The 24740-nt window shown below is 41.8% G+C and overlaps 2 protein-coding genes across 12 annotated transcripts in view; one reads left to right on the top strand and one right to left on the bottom strand.

The window, feature by feature from the left end:
- CDADC1 (cytidine and dCMP deaminase domain containing 1) overlaps nucleotides 1-13605 on the top strand; it is an 84693-nt gene extending 71088 nt beyond the window's left edge. The window contains exon 10 of one of the 3 annotated variants that reach the window (XM_087436077.1): nucleotides 1244-2279. In XM_087436077.1, coding sequence (XP_087292203.1) covers nucleotides 1244-1335 — 92 coding nt within the window. In that variant the 3' untranslated portion in view covers nucleotides 1336-2279. Of the gene's footprint in view, nucleotides 1-1243; nucleotides 2290-11243 lie in introns of those variants that run through there. The other 2 variants (XM_087436078.1, XM_087436079.1) reach the window with 2 other exon arrangements.
- The window catches only part of CAB39L (calcium binding protein 39 like), a 157004-nt gene continuing 139689 nt past the window's right edge, over nucleotides 7426-24740 (bottom strand). For all 9 annotated transcript variants that reach the window (XM_014790000.2, XM_004433665.3, XM_014790003.2 and 6 more), the window contains one exon: nucleotides 7426-9831. In XM_014790000.2, coding sequence (XP_014645486.1) covers nucleotides 9652-9831 — 180 coding nt within the window. In that variant the 3' untranslated portion in view covers nucleotides 7426-9651. The remainder of the gene's footprint in view (nucleotides 9832-24740) is intronic.

Genomic DNA, 24740 nt, shown 5'->3' on the forward strand with positions numbered 1-24740 from the left:
CGCGTCCCACATACAGCAACTAAAAGGACATGCAACTATGACATACAACTATCTACTGGGGCTTTGGGGGAAAAAAAAAGGAGGAGGATTGGCAATAGATGTTAGCTCAGAGCCGGTCTTCCTCAGCAAAAAGAGGAGGATTAGCACGGATGTTAGCTCAGGGCTGATCTTCCTCACACACACACACAAAAAGGCTGAAGTGATGTTGTTGACAGTTGTTGCCTCTGCCTAGTGAATTATATGTTAATTTAACTATTTGCTTTTTGCTTACCTCTATTTTCTAAATGTTTTATAATGAACATATTTGTAATAAACTATGAAGAATAAGAGAGGGGCCAGTAAAAGTCAGAAGGTGTGCTCAGTGGGTCCAGAGAACCAGGATGCTGCAATGGCAGGTAGTGGGGACCAGAAACCTTACCATAGGAGGAGTAATTTTGCCAGACCACACTTTTTTGTGCCTTTGAAACATCCTAGAGAAGTTTGGTCATGGGGACAGAGGAGGTGTGGTCTTTTGGAAAGAAAGAGGAATGGGGTCAGCTGTGTAGAGCCCTGATTATTAAAATCAGTGGGAGACAATGTTTGGCCCAGTTAGGAAAGACTACCTGAGTCTTCTGTCAGCATCCCTTCCTCAGGGGACCCACTCTGCCCCTACTCCAGACAGTGCCCCATTCCTCCATGCCCCACCACCTTCTCATCTCTCCCCCAGGATGGACATATCTCAAAATAGAAATAGATATTTTCTAGGGGCGAGCATGAGACACAAGCAGGAACCATCAAGTGCTGTTAGGAGACACTGAGAGAGAGAGGAGAGTCTTTCTCTTCCTTCTGAATCATGTGCCATAAGTGTGTTGGTTTGGGAACACCAATGGCCACTTTCTCACCATGTGGACACATCCTGCCCGAGAATGAAACCCACACAGAGGGCATTGAAGAGTCAGAGGGAGCCCTGATGATGTGGTTTGTTCCTGGATCCAGCCATGTCTGAAACTGGTTCTACCCTTTGGAGTTCCCAGTTAAGTGATTTTTTTTTCTTAAGCACATTTGAGAGGTGTTTCTATCACTTGTAACTGAAAAGGTCCAAACTAACCTAGGTTCCTTCCAGTCCTATGATTTGGTCATCCTGAGGCAAGAGAAGAGATTGCTTTAAGATGAGTTAAGAGTATAAGCCACTCCTGTAAAAGATTACAGAAGAAAAAGACTGTGGCTGGAGAGGGTAATATGGTCAAATGATATTTTTTTTTAGGTAGGGCAACCTGTCCAGGATGGATGGCAGAGCAGGAAAGCAGATGGTGGACTCTGATAAGCTGCAGAATAAGCTATTTAAGGAAGAGATGAAGGAAAGACATTCAAGGCAAAGGCAGTTGGGTTAGTCTTTGAAGAGTCCGGATGTCTCATCCCCCAGCCTGGAGGAGAAGAAACCGTGTGAGTGCATAGAGAGGGAAGAGGAAGACGGTTGGGTTTAAGGGCTTAACTTTCACAGAGAATATGTAGAAACCAGAGTCATCATCTCAAGTGGGGATGGTCTGAGGTGAGTGTGGCCATGGGAAATATGCAAGGAAATCAGCAATCCGGAATGACATTAACAACCCTTTCACCCTTCCAAGAAGTTGTCTGTCTCACCACAATCATCCTTGCTGCAACTCAAGTCTGTTACTGTCTAGTTATCATTCTTTTTTTTTTGAGAAAGATTAGCCCTGAGCTAACATCTATTGCCAATCCTCCTCTCTTTTGCTGAGGAAGATTGGCCCTGGGCTAACATTCGCGCCCATCTTCCTCTACTTTATATGGGACACTGCCACAGCATGGCTTTGATAAGTGGTGCATAGGTCCGCGCCCAGGAGCCAAACCTGCGAACCCCAGGCCACTGAAGCAGAGCGCGTGAACCCAACCGTTAATGCTACTGGGCCGGCTCCTAGTTATCATTCTTTTGAAATACAGAATTTTCTCTCTTCAGGCAAGTAGTTTACTCTGAGCTAGATTTTTAGTGACTTAAGCAGGAAAGTATCTGTTATGGACTGAATGTTTTTGTCCTCCTAAGAGCTGTATGTTGAAGCCCTAACTCCTGAAATGACTGTATGTGGAGATGGGAACTTTATGGAAATAATTAAGGTTAAATGAGGTCATAAGGGTGAGGCTCTGATCAGAAGGCCATGTGAGAACATAGGGAGAAGGTGGCTGTCTGCCAAGCCAGGAAGAGGGCTCTCACCAGGAACCTAATGGGCCGGCACCTTGATCTGAGACTTCCCAGTCTCTAGAACTGTGAGAAATAAATTTCTGTGGTTTAAGCCAGCCAGTCTGTGGTGGTTTATTATGGCAGCTCAAGCTGACTAACACAGTATGTGGCAGCCTCCTCAGAAGAGACAGGAGGAGAAGTGCGCAGACTGGGAGCAGAGGCTGTGAACCAGGGGTAATCAGCTGGCTCGTTGGGGGCACGGGTTTGCCTGGTGGTCTGCAGCCTTTTGGACCCTCACAAGCAGCCCCTGGATGGGGTCAGACCCAACGTTGCTGCAGCTCCCCAGCCTGGGGCAGGGTGTAGCTCACTGGGCAGTGGTGACAGAGTCTCCTGTCCTTGGAGGGAGATAAGGGCCAATAGTGGAGAGGGTTTCATCTGGTGGGGCAGGCACACTGCATGTGCATGAACTCCTCAGCCGGCGGCCTCGGGGCATCCTGGGACACTGCCATTCTATGGCGAATTGACTCTCACAGACTCACCTCCTGGGGCTGGTGGGGCTCCCAAGAGAGGACTCTGAGAGGGGGCAGCATCTAGCCTGGGGAGGAGCTGGGACTACAGGGACATTGCGTCCACCTCGTGGCGCACGAGCTCATCATCGCCTTTCCACAGGCAACTTGGCCCAGAGCCCGGCTCCATGCCGTGGGGCCAGGGCCAGATTCTGAGCCTTTCCTATGACAGTGCCATGTGAGACATCCTGTGTCCCCTCCTTGCCCTGGCTCTTTTCTCTAGGTGCCAGTTTCCTGGCTGCTCAGGCCACGTGCTACGCCTGGATGCAGATGGCACAGCAAACTGACAGCCGAAAAAAGCTGCTCTGCTTGGAAAAGGTCCCGAGTCAAAGTGAAGGGCAGCCTGGTGCTGCCAGACGCCACCGGGTGGCTCCTTCCTTCCACGCCCTCCTCCCTTCCTTCCACACCCAGGGCAGCACAGAGTCTCATTCATACAGATGCCAGGTCATGGCCATGTGAATGTCACACTCAGTGCCCAGAAAATGGCAGAAGCTTCTCTCCCCACAGCAGGAACAATGATCTGCAGTCAGGGCCTTGCCTCTTTCCCTGAGTCCTTGCATACAGAACCCTGGTCAGTTCCTGAAGCTGGGGTCCTGGAGGCCTAGCTGGGGATACTACAGCCGAGCAGCCCTCAGCCCTAACTGAACAAAAGGAGGAGGCCGTAGGGGAAGGACACGGTGGTTTCCCCCTGAGCCTCCACCGGGAGGTGAGGAGAAAGTCTTCAAGCAGGAGACTGTTACAGTAAGTTAAAAATACCAACGAAAACAGATGCAAGTGTGGGTGGGTTCCGAGGCTCGAATCACAGTGAGGAATGGATCGCTTCCTCCTAGCTCAGAGGTCAGTTGCTCCTAAATCTCAGTGATCCCCAAGTCAGTGCCTCTGGCCCACACCCAGACTCATCTGTCTAACCTCTGCCTGGACCTCTCCATGTGGGTGTCTCAGGCACTGGACACCTGACTGGTCCAGAGCTGAACTCATCATCTCTCATGTGATTCAGCCCCTCGTCCTAAGTCTTGTCTTGGTTGAGCACGTCACCATCTGCTCAGGTCGCCCAAGCCACAGGCCTGTGAGGCATCCTCTTCCTTGTCCTTTTCTTCTAGAAATGGTACAGCACTAAGTCCAGTCAATATTAAGCCCTAAATATCTCACAAGTTCTATGGGTCCTGCCTGTGGGCCCTGGGTTTGAATCCTGCTCCGCCATGTGCTCACTGTATAATCTTGGGCAAGTGACCCTCTCTGTGCCTCTGTTGGCACATCTGTAAAACCAGGATAATAGGAGCACACGCCTCACAGGGTGGTTCTGAGGACTGAGTTAAGTACTTGTGAAGCATCCAGAACAGGGCCCACACAGAGCAGGCACTAAATCAGCAATAGCTGTTCTTAGAGGGTCCTCACCATCTTGCGCCCCCTCACTCCATGCTCCCCACTCCAGGCTGCTCTCTTCTAGGGCCTCCTTGCTCAGACTTGCAGGTTTGCGTGTCACTTTCTGCTTAAAGGCCAGCTGCCTTGATGATGGCGTAAACTTAGGGCGGCACTCAAGGCTCCCCCGCCGCCCCCTCCACATTCACATGCCCCCCACACTCGGGGCACACGCCTTGTGATTCTCTGACCCGCCATGCTTCATGCCTCTTCTGCCTGGATTCCATACTGCAGTGGAATCCCCTCTTCCACTGGCAGTGAGCCCCTGGAGTGGCTGAAGGAGCTGACATGGGAGCGTTGATTCCCACAACCACCCTGTGAGGCAAGTCCTCTTTTTGCTGCATTTTTTGGGTAGGAAACTGAAGCTCAGTGATTCTCCAGATCAGCTAGTAGTGGAGTTGCGATTAAATCCAAGTGTGGCTGTCCCCAAAATCCATGTGGTTCCACTGACTTCACACAAACCTCTCATGTCATTTAAGAGGATAAAAGTCAGAGGTCTTCGAGAGGAGAAGGACATTAAGAGGACGTAGGAACAACTGCCCCAGTACAGAACATAAGTGGTGGGTTTGTAATGTGTCGATTTAGCTAAGCTGGAACACGTTTCCAGAATTAATGAATTTGAGTTGGTCTCAAGAGAAAGTTGTCAGAGTTGCAAGGGGAAGCGAAGTGGCAGCCACATTTATACTGGGAAGGTCGGCACGAGGGTTGTTGCAGACCTGCTGGCTTACCTTGCTGTCAGGGGCCCCCCATCCGCCCAGCATCTCCTCCTTCAGCTTCTCCGAATCTGGGCTCAGCCTGGGGAGCTCGGTGGTGAATCGTGCTGTCCTGAGGTCAGCCACCTCCTGGAAGGCGGAGAGGGCAGTGTGGGTTGCAGATCGTCTCCGTGGATTCCAGCTCTTCCTCATGTGGGGCTTCCTCAAGTGGGGGGCTCCCATTTCAAGTCTATCTTCACTTCCCTGCCGACTCAGGCCCAGCACCAGAGGCAGGGACGGACTTACAAAGGCCGCTTACCCAACTCCCACAGCAGGTAAGGTCTAACCCCTTTGGTAACCCCAGTGTGTCACTTGGTAGTTCTGTTCCCCAGATCAACCCCTAAGGGGCACGGAGAATGAGTTCAATGTTGGATGAATGTATCAAGTGGTTGAATAAATAAATATTTTGGTTGCTTTAGGCTTTAAATTTCAGAAGAACTAAAATGAGGTGAACTCATTTTTTCCAACCTTCCCTAAAGGATAAATTAATGTGTATTACAATATGTTCTCCCAAAGGGCCCCTATGATCATAGCTTTTTTAAAGTAACATAGATGGCTCATAGTGCAGTGATTAAATTACAATTGATATTGAATTAATTGATGGTAAAGGGATTGTGACTTTTTGTGTGGCTTTGTGACGTTATTTTAGGGTGTTGGTAATTGAACATCCTCTTCCCTGGGAGGGAGAAGAGGAACTGGGTGACCTTGACAGGAATTGGATCCATCAGGAACTGCCTTGTGGTAGCCCTGTGGCGCTGGGCTGCTGAGGAATGTGAAGTGGAGGAATGGCTGGCTGAGCAACCCCTCTTATCAGAAGATCTAAGCTAATATTATGTCCAACTGAAAAAGCAAGCCAAGAAAACAAAAGCAGGTGCAGAATTGCAGTCTGAAATTAATACCCACGTAGAATCAAGGGATTGCTCAAAGTGATGGAGAAATTCAAGATCAAATCCCCGATCCTACACGTAGGTCTAATTTGATCTTCCAAACATCAGACAACCAAGTGGAGCAAAGTTACCCCCCTTAAATGAATCTAGCCTTTGAAACCTTTCTGTTGCGTTAACCCTAAGCAGTGGAATCCAGGATTCCCTCTTTCCTTGGGGGCCATGATGAATGAAGCGTCTGCCCTGGGGAGAGAGCTGAGGAGCAGGCCTGGACATGCAGCCTGGTTTCCAAAGATATGGACTCTTGGGTCAGACCTGGCCTTAAATCCTGGCTCTGCTGCCAGCTATTTGATCTGGAGCAAGTTACTCACCCTTTCTGTGATTCAGCGTCCTCCATAAAGTGGAGACTGATACCACTAATGAGATGTCTGTGAGGCCCAGTGCCGGCCAGGCTTATCATTTTGATTTACTTGCTTTCATTACGGTGGTTACATAACAGCACTTTCCATATTTCAAAAACAAAATTACGTCATTGTTCATATCCGTCTTCAATCTTTTCAATCTTCTTAGGAAGATCATGTCTAGCTTTCCAAGGTCTCTTTATATATTTCAGACATTTATCCAACTATAGGCCCTCACTACAATATCCCAAACCTTCCTGAAAAATGGATGATAAGATGGTGATTATTCATGCCATACGTACAAGTGTCTTTTGGCTAAAACAGAAAAAAGTAAAAAGATATAAAATCTTAATTTCTGCTAATATAGTAGATTAGAAAGATCTGTAAATCTATTTTGAAACAACTATCTTTTCATATTAAAAAACTTCTAGTGATTTTTCAATTTCATTTTCCTTCACATTATTTCAGTTACTTTCAGGCCTTGTGTAATTTCCAGACCGCACTATGAGCAGCTGCATCTCATACAGACAAACCAGTGTGGACAGTGACAGGCTTTGAAAAGTTCGCCCACCCCTCCCCAGCATATTTTGCTCCCCCAGAGGCCCCATGGATGAGAACCTATGGAGGCTGGCAGTCAAGAACTGTTCAACAAGGGCCCTGTGCCACTTGGCTTTTCTCCAAGGGTAATCCTAACACTTGGGCAGATGCCTAGCTTTAGCCGAGAGCCTCGTCCAAGAACATCATGATCTCAAGCCCTGCTGGCTTTACTCTAGGATCTTAACACCCCCGGGAACCTCCCAGGCCGCAGCGGGGGGAGGGCACAAAGCAGTTTCTGACACCCCAGACCTTCCCCAGCTCACAGCCTTGAGGATGATAAGAGGGTAGAAGAGCAGGAGTTTGGCATCAGGCCACTGTGGGTTTGTATCCTGGTTCTAGCCCACACTGTCTGGGATAAACCGCCCAGAGCTTCAGTTTTCTCAAACATAAAACAAGAATGACTCTGGCTGTGGTGAGGCATCAATAAGGTAATGTATATATTCAGTGCCTTCCAGTTAGCATCACTTGGACAATGAGACAGCAGAGCATGGAAAAGTCAGTAGGGAGCCTCTGGGAAGCCTGAACCAGAGGCTCAACACTGACCCTTCACCTGGGCCTTTTCCTGTTTGGAGAGGTGAAAAGAACACAGATGCGGGACATGCCGAGGAATGAAACTGACCACAGAGTATGTGGCACCTTTTTATTTAGTCAGTCTTTATTTAAATGTGTGCTTTTGAAATAGCTTATTAAATATGACCTTTTCAAAATTTAATTCTCACAATATTACAGTGAATTTTGTGCAAACATATTTTGACTGTGAGCTTCTTGCTCCCCCTCTCGTGTTAATAATTTACAAATTTGTATTACAACAAAACCCCAGCTACTTCATTTATTGCCTCTCAGACTCTAGTATTCCGTTTGCAGGTACTAAACTCGGATAAGGGGTTGCTAGGAAAGAGCTAATTCAAGCCCAGAGGAAATAAAATGTTTTATTTATTAAGAAAGAATCATAACAAAGCCTTGCTTTCCAATAGAAAACATGCGTCCCATGATGTTGTGGAACAGTATTAAGCAACCAAACAAATTTCCAATGGTTATTGCACCTGCGCTTTTTATACTTACACTCTTCTCTTTTAATCAAATAAGCAAAACCAGAAAAGTCAAATTCTAAGAGACTCTGGACTGGTCAGGGAATGTTATAGAAATAATCTGACTTCAGTGACTAAAGAATGAAGGTCATTAGATCGGCTGCCGGCTGACACTCCCACGCCAGCATTGGCTAGAGCTGCCATGAGAAGGTCCCACAGGTCCCACACCATCTGCCTCAGGATTCCACATGGGCACAGAAAACACAACCCTGTGTCCCAGCTAAGAAGGGTGAAACTCTGCCAGGTAATTCTTCAGAGGCAAAATTTACAGAGGGCACTGATCCTGGGGAAGGATCCCTGGGGAGGGATACTTCCCTCTCCGAGTGGAGACATGTCTGATTGAAGAACACAGCACCCGATATTGTAAAAAGTGAGGGTTCTTACAGAAGGCAACAACTCATGATTTGGAAACAGAATGATGAAAAAATACAGATTAATAATTGCACCTTTAATGCCTTGTAAATATAGCTTTAAAATTCCATTTTATACACTTGACGGCTGAAAACAAATCATGACCTTTTTTTTGTTGTTGTCCTATGCCTTTTTTAAAGAACCTAAATCAATTCCTTAACCATCCTAGTATGCAAGAGAATATTTGGGACCAAAATTTTATAGGTTTTCTACCTTTTCACTGAAGACTTTGATGGAAAATTCGAGTGACAGCTAATTAGAAAATAAACTGAAAAAAATTTTTAGTTTGAGAATTTTTTCATGCATTTTGTTTGCCCAGCCAACAGCAATGTTCCCTTATTTATAAAAGTGGTCTAAAGACCTGTGCAACCCTCTGGACCCACGGTGCTGTACATGCTAGGCATCCTAATGCAATGACTCCTACTCTAAAACGCACTTTCGCCACAAAAAAATCTTTCCCATAATGACAGTTATGAATGAAATATTCCAAACATTCCCTAACCCTACAGAAGTCAGTGTGAAACAGCAGTGACTACAGCTGGAGCTGTGGTTCTTAACCACCGTTCCAAGTTCTCAAGTGAGTAGGTCATACACCTCTATGCCCCTATGACCCTTGTTAATCCATCTTATTCGTACTTAGTTGGTTCCACGCTAACCTTACTGCAGGTCGGAGTGGGGTGTGTGTGTAAGCGTGTGTGTGCGCGTGCGTGCGCCATGAGTCAGATGTGCTGAAGAGATCCATTGGGATGGAATGTGGGATAGTGAGCAGAAAGGAAGGCTGAGTGGGAGGTGGGCAGCAATTCCCTAGGAAGCTGAGAACCACTAATTACAGTCAAAAGATATGGGCAAGGAACAAGAACATGTAATGGCTGAAAACAGGCATCTTATTTTCTCAGATCTTTAAGTGCCTTAAGAAATCTAAGCGCAAATAGGCAAGATGGTTTTGCACCTCTCGCCCCCATGTCCAGTTCTCCTCTGAGAACTTAATCCTCTTTGAGGACTCAGTGACGCCCATCATTTGGGCTCCTACTTGGTGGCTCATGGTGGCTGAGAGCTCGGGTCTGCAAGCCCACAGCCCTGTAGCCTTTCATCAACAAAGGGTTAAAATTGCTTTTCTCCATGTCAAGTACAATGGCTCTGATTTCACAAAAATAACCACAGACTTGATTTAAATGAATACATTATTCTAGGTTAATTATTTTTTCATTCAAATGTTTATATTCCATCTACCTTGAATAATGAATTGAGAAAAAATAGGCACCTCCAAAGCCTTCCCAAGAACGATTACTTTTTGAAATGACACTTTTGTACAAACTGAACAGATGAGACGGTGACTGTGGCAGGAAACTGGATAAGATCTTCAAGAGGCTGTTTTCTTCAAGTCGCGAATCTGTTTAATCAAGTAGTTCTTCTCATCGGTGAACTGCTCGTCATCTGTCCTTTCTTTTTGGAAGCTGCTCAGAAACTCAATGAGTTTAGGTTGATTTTTTAACAGAATCTCCACAATAGGCTGTGTTTTGTGAGGACTGGCCACAAATACCTGAAACATAAGAAACAAACACCTAGCACAAGGAATACACACCAGGGACAACACGGATCCCACTTGTGTTTCATGTGTTACTTGTGTGAAAGCCTGGGATTAAGTTTCCCTATTGAGGAAAATCAGTAATTCCCCACCTGTATCCATTTTCTTGGTAGCTAGCCAGGAGCACATCAGAGCTATCTGTTAACATTTTTTACTTTTACTTTGTTTTAGTTTCAAACGTCTATGTGCTTTTAACTATACAATCTTTCAAGCAGAAAATAACATAACAGATACCAATATACTCACCCACAAATTAAACAGACTTTGCCATTTTACTTCAGATCTCTCTTTTTAAAGAAATAAAACATTACAAATAAAGTCAAACTCTCACTCTCTATCTCTCCCCACTCCCCTGAACAGCATGTTACCATCCCCAGGCACGTTTTTATCCTTTTCTGCCTCCTACATATATATGTAAACATAATGCATAGTATTTGATTGTGCTTATTTTTTTTTATAATTTATTTTTTTGAACAATAATATATTCATCTGACTCAAATTTCTAAAAGGACAAAGGTGAAAAGCCCCCTCTCACCTTCCCTCCCTGGAGGTCACCAATGTTACTGTTTTCTTATGTATGTGGAGCTTTAAAATTTACAATTGCCCAGGCCCCACCTCCCAGAGATTCCAACTCAGCAGATCTGGGGTAAAGGTCTGGCACTCTCTATTTGTATAAAGTTCCACAAAGATCCTAGTTGAAACTGCAATCCTGGACTAATAACTCAGCTATACTATAAAAGACAGCATCACCTATAACTATAATAGGACACAATAACTCAAAACTGTAATACTGATTGGTATAATATTTTGCAGTGGACACAATTCTGTTAGATGCTACATATATGACAACATGACCAGAATAAGATAAAAATACCTGACTCCTATATAGCTCTCTGGGCTCCTGACTCCTCAAAAGGGCTGGGTGTTTACCACCAGCCCCTCTGCCCACCACCTCCCCATCCTGTACCTCCAACAGTGCATAACTCTACACTGAGCACACTATGGACAAGGACAGATTATGGGGACAGTGGGGGCTACAAGGTTGAGCCCTCAAGGTTCCTCCAAGCCCAGCAAGTGAGAGAAGGAGAAAACTATAAAAGGATGTTAAGGACCTAAGAGAGGGGAATGAAAGGCTGTGGAGGTTCAAAGGAGGTGGAGATAACATTAGATTTCTGGGTTTGGAACAAGAAGGGCTCTTCGTGGAGGTAACATGAAAGCTAGTCTATGAATCAGATTTTCTATTTCTTCTTGAGTCATTTGCTAGTTTGTGTATTCCTAGGGATTTGTCCATTTCATCTAGGTTATCTAATTTGTTGATATACAATTATTCATCGTATTCTCTTATAATCTTTTTTTATTTCTCTAAGGAAGCTGAATCGGTAATCAAAAACCTCCCAACAAAGAAAAGCCCAAGACCAGATGACTTCACTGAAAGTTCTACAGACTTTTAAAGAATTAACACCAATCCTTTTCAAATTATTCCAAAAAAAATAAGAGAATGGAACACTTTCTAACTCATTCTATGAGGCCAGCATTATCCTGATACCAAAGCTAGAAAAAGACATCACAAGAAAACTACTGACCAATATCCTTTATGAATGAAGGTGCAAAAATCCTCAACAAAATAAAAGCAAATTGAGTCCAGCAGCATATTAAAAGGATTATATGCCATGACCAAGTGGGATTTATTCCAGAAATACAAGGTGGTTCAACATAACAAAATCAACCCATGTAATACACACATGTACTAGGTTGAACTGTGTCTCCTCAAAAGATGAATGTTCAAGTCCTAACACTTGGTACCTGTGAATGTGATCTTACTTGGAAATAGGGGCTTTATAGATGTAATGAAACTAAGATGAGGTCATACTGTGTTAGGATGGGCCTTAATCCAATGACTAGAAGAGGAATCACTATAAGAAGAGGAAAATTTGGACACAGAGACACACAGGAATACACAGAGGAAAACACCATGTGAAGATAGAGACAGAGATTGGAGTTATGCATCTATGAGCCAAAGAATGCCAAGGATTGCTGGCAACCACTAGAAGCTACAAGAAAGGCATAAACAGACTCTCCCTGAAAGCCTCCAAAAGGAACCAACCCTGCTGACTGACACCTTGACCTTGGACTTCTAGTCTCCAGAATTGTGAGAAAATAACCTTCTGTTGTTTTAAGCCACTCAGTCTATGGTACTTTGTTATGGCAGCTCTAGGAAACTAATATACCACATTAAAATAACGAAAGAAAACCACATGAACATTTCAGTTGAGACAGAAAAAGTATTTGACAAAATCCAACACCTCTTCATGATAAAAAAACACTCAACATGTGACAACTGGATATTCACATGCAAAAGAATGAAATTGGGACTACCTCACACTATAAACAAAAACTAACTCAAAATTGATCCAAGATCTAAATACAAGAGCTAATAAAACTTTTAGAGGAAAACATAGGGGTACATCTTCATGACCTTGGATTTGGCAATCATTTCTTAGCTATGACACCAAAAGCATGAGCAATAAAAGAAAAAACAGGTAAAATAAACTTCATCAAAATTGAAAACTTTTGTGTATGAAACGACACTGTCAAGAGAATGAAGATGGATGTCAGCATCATGGTGGAGTGAGTTGTTCCCTTTGTCTCTCCCCTCTAAGTTACAACTAAATGTACATCCATTAACCAACAGAGGATTCCCTACACAGCACAATGGGATGCCTGAGAGATCCATGTACCTATACATCTGAAGGTGGGTGGACTGGACCCCCGGGCAACAGTGGAACTAGGGGGGCAGCACCCTTCTCCTCCCTGGTGGCAGAGATCCAGGTCACGGATCCTCACACAGTGGCCAATGTGACTCTGAGTGGAGGCAGGGGCCCCCTGGCCTGCGCGCAGATGCTTGCAGAGTGGTGGTAGCCTGGCCCATGGGAGCGCCCACCATGCTGCGGTGGCCCTGCCCACACAAAAGTGCCCCACCAGAGAAGCAGACTCTCCCACTGAGCATGGCAGCAGCCTGGCCCACGTGAAAGTGCCCTGCTGGGTGGGAGCCAGGCCTGCGTGAGCGCGACCCATCGAGAGGCAGTGGCCGGGCCTGTGAGAACGCAGAGCAGCCCAACCAGCACAACTCTGAGCAGACAGGGTGGGAACAGAAAAAATAGCCCCTGCCCACCCCCACCCACCCCGGCTGCAGGTGGAATCTGCAACCAGAAGCAACAGGAACCACAACAGAACTGGTGACCCAGCCTCCAGTGGGTGACACCTCCAGTGGCGACACCAGCTCCACCAGTAGCGGGGGCTGTATACAAGTCCCTGGGTCCCCAGACACCCACCTGCGACAGTGATACCCGTGAACCCAGCACCCCTGGCAGTAGTGCAACCAGCACCCCAAGACAACCTGGGAACAACAGTATGGGTGGTTCGTGTAACAGCAGCATCCAAGCCTGTGGAGAGCTTGTGGAGGAACACGAGACCCAGGTGACCAGAACCAAAGCAACCAAATCTGTACCCAAATAAGAAAAGGTGATACTACCACAAATGTGCTGACAGAGGATCAATTCATTAAACACCATGAAGAACTACAGTAACACGGTAGAACAGAAGGAAAATGACAACTCTCCAGAAACCAAACCTGAAGTCACAGAAGATTACAATTTTTTTTTTTTTAAGATTTTATTTATTTATTTTTCCCCCAAAGCCCCAGTACATAGTTGTCTGTCATAGCTGCACATCCTTCTAGTTGCTGTATGTGGGATGCGGCCTCAGCATGGCTGGAGGAGTGGTGCCTCGGTGCGCACCCGGGATCCGAACCCCGGGCCGCCGGCAGCGGAGCGCACGCACTTAACCGCTAAGCCACGGGGCCGGCCCAGAAGATTACAATTTAACTGACAGAGAATTTAAAATAGCTGTCATAAAGAAACTCAATGAGTTATAAGAAAACTCAGAAAGACAGTTCAATGAGCTCAGGAATAAAATTAATGAACAGAAGGAATGCTTCACCAAAGAGATTGAAGGTCTAAAAAAAAAACCAAACAGAAATTCTGGATATGAAGAACACAATTAATGAGATAAAAAATATGTAGAAAGCATAAAAAATAGAGCAGACCTTATGGAAGAGAGAATTAGTGACCTCGAAGATCGAAACCTAGAAACGCTTCAGGTAGAGGAGAGAATTAAGATTTAAAAAAAATTAAGAAATTCTTTGAGAAATATCCAACTCAGGAAAAGTAACATAAGGATTATAGGTATCCCAGAGAGAGAAGGGAGGGAGAAAGGAGTAGGGAGCTTATTCAAAGAAATAATAGCTGAGAACTTCCCAAACCTGGGGAAGGAACTGGACGTACAACTACATGAAACCAATAGAACTCCTAATTACATCAACGCAAAAAGACCTTCTCCAAGGCATACAATATTAAACTGTTAAAAGTCAATGACAAAGAAAAAATATTAAGAGCAGCGAGAGAGAAGAAAATAACCTACAAAAGAACTCCTATCAGGCTTTCAGCTGATTTCTTAGCAGAAACCGTACAGGCCAGGAGAGAATGGGATGATATATTCAGAATACTGAAAGACAAAAACTGTCAGTCAAAAATACTCAATCCAGCAAAATTATCCTTCAGATATGATGGGGAAATAAAAGCTTTCTCAGATAAAAAAAAAAAAAAAAGCTGAAGGAGTTCATCACCACTAGACCTGCCTTAGAAGAAATGATGAAGGGAGCCCTCCTACCTGAAACAAAAAGGCAAAGGTTTACGAAGCTTTGAGCAGGGAGATAAATAGACACAAAATCAGAAAATTACAGCTCTCTATCAGAAAAGGTTAGAAACACTTTATTATAACATAAAAGATAAAAGGAAAAAAAGGATCAAGAATAACTATAAACCCTTCAGTTTAGTCACCAACTCACAACACAAAAAAGAATAATTTGTGACAACAAAAACATAGAAGGGAAAAAAGGGATGAAACCTGCTTACTAATGGAGATAAAAGGCTATCAGAAAATGGACTATCTCGTCTATGAGATCTTTTATACAAACCTCATGGTAACCGCAAAACAAAAAATCAGAGCAGAGTCACAAATCATAAATACTGAGAAAACCATCACAGAAAACCACCAAACTGAAATGGCATTCAGAAATACAAGGGAAGAGAAACAATGGAAATATAGAACAACTGGAAAACAAGAGATAAAATGGTGGTATCAAGCCTTTATATATCAATAATCACTCTAAATGTAAATAGATTGAATTCTCCAATCAAAAGACACAGAGTGGGGGCTGGCCGCATGGTGTAGCAGTTAAGTGTGTGCGCATCGCTGCTGGCGGCCCGGGGTTCGGATCCTGGGTGCGCACTGTCAAGCCTGGCGCACACCAATGCACCGCTTGTCAAGTCATGCTGTGGCGGCGTCCCATATAAAGTGAAGGAAGATGGGCATGGATGTTAGCCCAGGGCCAGTCTTCCTCAGCAAAAAGAGGAGGATTGGCATGAATGTTAGCTCAGAGCTGATCTTCCCCACACACACACACACAAAAGACACAGTGTGGCTGGATGGATTAAAAAACAAGACCCAACGATATGCTGCCTCCAGGAAACAGATCTCAGCTCTAAAGAAAAACATAGGCTCAGAGCGAAGGGATGGAAGATGATATTCCAAGCAAATGGCAAGCAAAAGAAAGCAGGGATAGCCATACTTATATTAGCCAAAGCAGACTTCAAGATAAAAAAAATAATGAGACAAAGATGGGCATTATATAATGATAAAAGGGACATTCCACCAAGGAGACATAACACTTATTAATGTATGCACCTAACACAGGAGCACCACAGTATATAAAGCAACTATTAACAGATCCAAAGGGAGAAACTGACAGCAACACAATAATAGTAGGGGACCTCAACACCCCACATACATCAATGGATAGGTCATCCAGACAGAAAGTCAAGAAGGACTATATATATAGAACATTCCATCCCCAAACAGCAGAATACACATTCTTCTCAAGTACACATGGAACATTCTCAAAAATAGACCATATGTTGGGAAACAAGGCAAGCATCAATAAATTTAATGAGATTGAAATCATATCAAGCATCTTTTCTGACCACAGTGCTATGAAACTAGAAATCAACTACAAGAAAAAAGCTGGGAAAGTCACAAATATGTGGAGACTAAACAACATGCTACTGAACAACCATTGGATCAATGAAGAAATCAAAGTAGAAATCAAAAAATACCTGGAGACAAATTAAAATGAAAACACAGCATACAAACTCTCATGAGATGCAACAAAAGTGGTACTAAGAGGGAAATTTACAGCAATACAGGCCTACCTCAACAAACAAGAAAAATCTCAGATAAGTAACTTAAACTACACCTAAAAGAACTAGAAAAAGAAGAACAAACACAGCCCAAAGTCAGTAGAAGGAGGGAAATAATAAAAACCAGAGCAGAAATAAATGATACAGACTAAAAAAACAATAGAAAGGATCAATGAAACTAAGAGCTGCTTCTGTGAGAAGATAAACAAAATTGATAAACCCTTAGCCAGACTCACTAAGAAAAAAGGAGAGAAGACTCAAATAAATAAAATCAGAAATGAAAGAGGAGAAATTACAACAGAGACCACAGAAATACAAAGGATTATAAGAGAATACTATGAGAAGCTACATCTCAACAAATAGGATAACCTAGAAGAAATGGATAAATTCTTAGAATCATACAATCTCCCAAAACTGGATCAGGAAGAAATAGAGAATCTGAATAGACTAATTATAAGTAAAAAGATTGAAACAGTAATCAAAAACCTCCAAAAAAACAAAAGTCCAGGACCAGATGGGCTTCTCTGGTGAATTCTACCAAACATTCAAAGATTTAATACCTATACTTCTCACACTCTCCCGAAATATTGAAGAGGACAAGACACTTCCTAACTCATTCTGTGAGGCTAACGTCACCCTGATATCAATCCTACACAAGGACAACACAAAAAAGGAAAATAACAGGCCAATATTGCTGATGAACATACACGCAAAAATCCTCAACAAAGTATTAGCAAATTGAATACAACAACACATTAAAAGGATCATACACCATGATCAAGTGGGATTTATTCCAGGGATGCAGGGATGGTTCAACATCCACAAATCAATCAATGTGACACCACATTAACAAAATGAGGAATAAAAATCACATGATCATCTTAATAGACATAGAGAAAGCATTTGATAAGTAAAAGCATTTGACAAGATCCAACATCCATTTATGATAAAAAATCTCAATAAAATGGGTATAGAAGGAAAGTACCTCAACATAATAAAGGCCATACATGACAAACCCACAGTCAACATCATACTCAATGGGGAAAAACTGAAAGCCATCCCGCTGAGAAGAGGAACAAGACAAGGGTGCCCACTCTCGCCACTCTTATTCAACACAGGTACTGGAGGTTTTGGCCAGAGAAATTAGGCAAGAAAAAGAAATAAAAGGTATGCAAATTGGAGAGTAAGAAGGAAAACTCTACTCTTTGCAGATGACATGATTCTATATATAGAAAACCCTAAAGGATCCACTGGAAAATTAATAAGAAATAATCAACAACTATAGCAAAGCTGCAGGGTGCATAATCAACATACAAAAATCAGTTGCATTTCTATACACTAATAACAAAAGCAGAAAGACAAGTCAAAGTACAATCCCATTTACCATTGCAACAAAAAGAATAAAATATTTAGGAATAAATTTAACCAAGGAGGTTAAAGATCTATATACTGAAAACTATGAGACATTATTGAAAGAAATCAAAGAAGACATAAAGACATGGAAAGATATTCCACGCACATGGATTGGAAGAATAAACATTGTTAACATGTCCATGCTACCTAAAGCAATCTATAGATTCAATGCAATCCCAATCAGAATCCCAATGACATTTTTCATGGAAACATAACAAAGAATCCTAAAATTTATATGGAACAACAAAAGACACCATATAGCCAAAGCAAACCTGAGAAAAAAGAACAAAGTTGGAGATCACAATCTCCAACTTCAAAATATACTACAAAGCTAGTAATCAAAATAGCATGGTACTGGCAGAAAAACAGACACACAGATCAATGGAAGAGAACTGAAAGCCCAGAAATAAAACCACACATCTACGGACAGCTATCTTTGACAAAAGAGCCAAGAACATACAATGGAGAAAGGAAAGTCTCTTCAATAAATGGTGTTGGGAAAACTGGACAGCAACAGGCAAAAGAATGAAAGTAGACCATTATCTGTCGCCATACACAAAAAATTAACTCAAAAATGTATTAAAGACTTGAGTGTAAGACCTGAAATCATAAAACTCCTAGAAGAAAATATAGGCAGTACCTCTCTGACATCAGTCTTTGCAGTATCTTTTCAAATACCATGTCTCCTCAGGCAAGGGAAACAAAAGAAAAAGTAAACAAATGGGACTGCATCAGACTAAAAAGCTTCTGCAAGGCAAAAGAAAGCATGATCAAAACGAAAAGACAACCCACCAACTCGGACAAAACATTTGCAAATCATATATCCAATAAGGGGTGAATTTCCAAAACATATAAAGAACTCACACAACTGAACAACAAAAAAATAAACAATCCGATCAAAAAATGGGCAGAGGATACAAACAGACGTTTTTCCAAAGAAGATATATAGATGGCCAACAGGCACATGAAAAGATGTTCAACATCACTAATTATTAGGGAAATGCAAATCAAAACTACAATGAGATATCACCTCACACCAGTCAGAATGGCTATAACTAACAAGACAAGAAATAACAAATGTTGGAGAAGTTGTGGAGAAAAAGGAACCCTCATACACTGCTGATGGGAATGCAAACTGGTGCAGCCACTATGGAAAACAGGATGGAGATTTCTCAAAAAATTAAAAACAGAAATACCATATGATCCAGCTATCCCACTACTGGGTATTTATCCAAAGAACATGAAATCTACAATTCAAAGAGATTTATGCACCCCTATGTTCATCGCAGCATTAGTCAAAATAGTCAAGACGTGGAAGCAACCAAAGCACCCATCAGTGGATGAATGGATAAAGATGTGGTATATATATATACAATGAAATACTATTCAGCCATAAAAAAAAAAGACAAAATCGGGCCGGCTCTGTGGCTTGGCGGTTAAGTGCGCGCGCTCTGATGCTGGCGACCCGGGTTCGGATCCCGGGAGCGCCCCGAGGCACCACTTCTCCCTCCAACACGAGGCCGGGTCCCACGTACAGCAACTAGAAGGATGTGAACCTATGACATACAACTGTCTACTGGGGCTTTGGGGGGAAAAAACTGAATAAATAAAATCTTAAAAAAAAAAAAAAAAAAAAAAAAAAAGACAAAATCATGCCATTTGCGATACCATGGATGGACCCTGAGGTATTATGCTCTGGGAAATAAGCCAGACAGAGAAAGACAAACACCATATGATTTCACTCATATGTGGAAGATAAACAAACACATGGATAAGGAGAACAGATTAGTGGCTACCAGAGGGGAAGAGGGTGAGGAGAGGATGAAAGGGGTAAAGGGGCACATATGCATGGTGACAGATAAAAACTAGACTATTGGTGGTGAACATGATGCAGTCTATACAGGAACTAATATACAATAATGTACACCTGAAATTTACACAATGTTAATAAGCCAATATGACCTCAATAAAATAATTTTTAAAAAAAAGAGTGAAAGATAACACACAGAATGGGAGAAAATACTTGTAAATCAGTGTCCAGTATCCAGAATACATAAAGAACTCTTACAACACAACAACAAAAAGATAAACAATCATTTTTAAAAAGGAGCTAAGGACATGAATAGACATTTCTCTAAAGAAGATACACAAATGGCCAATAAGCACATGAAAAAATGCTCAACATCATTAGTTACCAAAGAAATGCAAAACCACAATGAGATATCACTTCACACCCACTAGGCCAGCTACAATTAAAAAACTGACAATAACAAGTGTTGGTGAGGAAGGGAAGAAATTGGAACCCTGTACACTTCTGGTGGGAATGTACAATGGCACGGCCTCTGTGGAAAACAGTTTGGCAGTACTTCAATAAATCACACACCGAATTACCATAAGGCTGAGCAAGTCCATTTCTAGGTATATACCAAATGAATTGAAAACATTTGTTCAAACAAAAACTTGTACCCAAATGTTCATAGCAGCACTATTCACAATAGCCAAAGTCCATCAACTGATGAACGGATAAACAAATTGTGGTATATCCGTACAATGGACTATTATTCAGCATAAAAAGGAATGAAGTACTGATGATGCTACAGCATAGATGAATCTTGAAACATTAGGCTAATGAAAGAAACAAAATGCCACATATTGTATAATTCCATTTATATGAAATATCCAGAATAGGCAAATCCACAGAGACTGAAAGCAGATTAGTGGTTGCCAGGGGCTGGGGGTACAGGAAAATGAGAAGTAATTGCTTAATAGGTACAGGTTTTCTTTTTGGGGTGATGAAAATGTTCTGGAACTAGACAGTGGTAATAGCTGTGTAAAACTGTAAATATACTAAATGCCACTGAATTGTACATTTTCAAATGGTGAATTTTATGTTATATGGATTTTACTACAATAAACTAAAACTGTCACTTATAAAAAAAGTACCCCAGGCTCATTTACATTATTACACAAAATGCCTGACATTCATGTAACACCTAGTAATATGTTAGGAAATCACATACTGGAGCCAAATATGTGGCTCCTCTGGTTACCATTTGTTTACAAGGGAGTTGCTTGTGAAGTTGCTTGTGAAGTTTTAGCTAGAAATTGTCTGGCATTTTGTGGTAACTACATAATTCACTCTTAGTCTGTCTTTTTTTTTTTTAATACTATGTTCTTTTTTTTTAAATTTTATGTATTTATTTTTTCCCCCAAAGCCCCAGTAGATAGTTGTATGTCATAGATGCACATCCTTCTAGTTGCTGTACGTGGGACGCGGCCTCAGCAGCGGTACGTCAGTGCGTGCCGGGATCTGAACCCGGGCCGCCAGCAGCGGAGCATGCGCACTTAACCACTAAGCCACCGGGCCGGCCTCTTAGTCTTTCATTCTTAAAAAAAAAAAAAAAGATTAAATATATCTGTTTCAATCCAAAATAAATGTAAAATGTAGTGGAATTTACGGACAGGCATCACTGGATCAACTCCATTGACTCCATATACTGCACAACAGATCTAAAAAATGTTGTTTGTTTTCAAGTTTTAAAATTTTCTTTATGTTAATTTTTTACGACTCTTGAACTCTGCTGCCTCTAAAGGTAGTTGCTGATTAGAGGCAACTAACGCAACAGTGCACGATTCCCTAGGGGCAGTGGGACGCTGAAGGGCCCTAGTCATGGCTTGAGATGAACCTTGAGATTCACCTAATTTAAAATTAGAAGGCTTGAGATTTATCATAAGGAATGCACTTTTAAATCAAGGTATGGGGAACCAAATCTTTTGAATATTGTGTCCAGTATAGAGAATTTCTTGGTTCTCTCTCTGCTGTATTAATTTTTTAAAAAGTAGTTTCAAACCACTTTCAAACAAGTTAAACAAATGAAATTACCTGTGACTTCTCTTTTGAGAATGCAGTGTTATTGGCTGTATCCTTTAATTTACATAACATGTCTCATAAATGTGATTTATGGAGTTCTCAAGCTTGGTTACAGAAAGACAAATATCGCCAATACAACACAAATATTTTTAGCTCAGAAAACTAAGAATATTTTGCTGTCTATTTTAAATCTGAATGATTTTTATGAAAGATAAAAAATGCATGTCTTACACACATATTCATTCATTTCATTCAAATTTTATTTTGTTAAGGAGGATTTGCGCTAGACGAGGTATTGGAAAGCTAATCTTCTGCTTTGCAAACTTCCTTGTCTGTGAGGCATGCTGTAAGCCCATAATGCTTTGTACATGGATTTGAAATTGGGGCTCCTGATATAGTCATGTGGAAGTTACTCAAAGCAAAATTCCATTCCATGTAAATGTAAAATAAGACATTTTCATTCTAAAGGTTTACCATCCCCAATGATTACAAATCTGAGCAATACAATATGGGGAATATTTGGACACAATACTTGTTAGTACTCATCAGAGACAGGTAATTTTTTTCCTGTTTAAGAAAGAAGAACCTCATCCCTGCTTCTGCAAGCTGGTTTGATGTATATGAGCACCACTGAGACCACAACAGGACCGACTGGGCCCCACTGCATGCCCAGGGAGGAATAAAAACCCTGGGAAGGAAGTGAGGGTGGAAGAAGAGAGCAGGCCGGAAGTTCAGAATGCTCCAAAAATCTCCAGAATCTCCTGAAGTCATCCTCCTCCTCCACCATCCTTATCACCATTCTGATTATAAAAGTGATACACATGGAAAACTTGGGAAAGAAGAAGACACAAAGAAGAAAGTAAAGAGTCACATAATTCCTCCACCCAAAGATAACCATTGTGAATATTTGGTGTACATCCTTCCAGCATTTATTTCTGTGCACATAGCTATATGTAAATATATTTTAGACCAAACTGGGCTTGCATTCTGTATAAAGTGGTTTGTAACCTGCTTTTTCATTTAATAATATGTATTTCACACTTACAGATTCTACTAACATTAAGTGAGCCGATCAGCATTTGAGGTATAGTCAGGACTACAGTAATAGATATTGTCTGCCAAGTCCTTGCTATGCACTGGGCTCCGTGTTATGTATTTTATCCATATTGGATCCCTTACAACAATTCTGTGAGGAAGATACTATTTTCCCTCACTCTCTAGATGAGGCTTAGAGAAGTTAAAAAACCAGACCACTGGCTACCAGGCCGTGTTGCAGGTGCCTCCAGGGCTGTGCTCCGAGCTCTGATAGATGACCATCACCAACCGCAGTACTGTGATGTTGCCCACCCCACCTCCTCCATTTGAGGCAGGGACATACCGTTTAGTTCAAATATTCTTTACTGCTTATCTAAAGGTAAGGGCAAGAGGGGAGAAGGGTCTGGAGTAAAGCTATAAACACACATTCCTTATCTATAAAACTTTTGTTTTAAGCCAACTAGTGGGTCAAATAAATGAGAACTTGTTTTTTGCCTTCTTTCTAAAGTTTTTTCATCATTTTCATATTGCCTTTTGACAGCCAAACATAAGGTAGATATCTGGAAACTTCTTTAGAGATAAAGAACATATTAATTTAAATCGAACAATTCAAGTTTTATAGGAGGGCTATAACTTAGTGGTTACCTATATTTCATTGGTTGTTTAAAAAATTTTTTTAAACAGCTTACTGAGATATAACTCACATGCCATACAGTTCACCCATTTAAAGTGTACATTTCAATGGTTTCTAGTATATCCACAGAGTTGTGCAACCATTACTAGAGTCAATTTTAGAACATTTTTATCACCCCAAAAATAAACTTCATACCCACCGTTAGCAGTCAATCCCCACCCCACCCCCCAATCACTAGTCTGCTTTCTGCCTCTAGAGGTTTGCCTATTCTGGACATTCCACATAAATGGAATCATAGAATATGTGGCCTTTTGTGACTGGCTTCTTTCACTTAAACATAATGCTTTCAGGGTTCATCTATGTTGTAGGATGTATCAGTACTTCATTCTCTTTTATTGCCAAAACTTCACTGAGTTTTGGCAGGATTAAATGACATTATTCCTATAAAGAGTTTAGCAGAGTCCCTGGCACACAGTAATTGCTCATTAAATTAGAGTTGCTATTTCTTCAATAAGAAATCACCACCATTGTCACATATAATAGTGATTGCTTCCCCAAATCTTTGCTGTCAAGCAGATGCAGGTTATTAAGATATATACATTTAAACCCAACAGCTCATTTTAACTATTTTGAAATTTTGTTCTGGCTTAAAAGACATTCTTTGCTTATTAATTATTATACATATTTGTATTCTATGGTAAAAATGATTTCCCCTCCATTATATTACTATAATAGTATAGAAACTAGTGCAAAGTGAGAAAATCTAAACAATTAAACATAATAATAACGGGTAAAAATCTCAGAAAAATGGAATTATCCTCTAACCAAAGAGAGTACTGGTATTTACTCCTGGTAATATGTAAACAGATGAATGCACAGTTCTAACATACTTTATCAAAATCAATTGTAGAAAGAAGAGTAGACTCTTATAACTGAGAGGGACCTCAAGAATTTAGGTAATTCATCCTCCCACTTCAGACACAACCCATAGGTAATTTTGGGCAGACAAGAGTTCTCTCCTATTAGATCTTCTGGAAAGGTGATTCTACAACCATCCTCAATAACCTATCGCAATGTCTGTAACTCTCCCTCTCAGGAAATTTGCTTTATTTACAGTCTGCCTCCTGCTCCATGTTCAGATAGCTGTTTTTGGTTCTGATCCAGCAGTGACAAAAACCAACAACGGGTTATAATATTCTGTGATAGGTGTGCTCCTGGTCTCAAGCACCACTATGACATATCTCTGTAGTTTTTTTTTTTTTTTTTTTTGGTGTATTAGCGTTTTAAATCTTTCCACATAGGTCTTATTTTCCAAATAACTCAGTCGTCTCTGTGGCATTTCTCTCTTTAGCCTCTATGTGTCCTCTACACACCCCTCCTTCAGTCAAGCATCTCAGACGGACTGTGGAGTCCCTTTTTTAGGGATCCTTAAGAAAAAGTCACTTACCTGACAAGATGGCCAATCAAGACGATCTCTCAAGAGTCCCAGGGTTGTGAATATAAACTTTATTCCAGTAAAATCTGAGAGTTGAGGAAAGTACCGCCTTCTTTGTGCATCTGAAGCCTGCATTCAGCTAGCACCTGCTCTCCCTGG

This window comes from Ceratotherium simum, chromosome 10, assembly GCF_057802395.1.
Source record: "Ceratotherium simum simum isolate JZ-2026a chromosome 10, ASM5780239v1, whole genome shotgun sequence".
NCBI classification, from domain to species: Eukaryota; Metazoa; Chordata; class Mammalia; order Perissodactyla; family Rhinocerotidae; genus Ceratotherium; species Ceratotherium simum.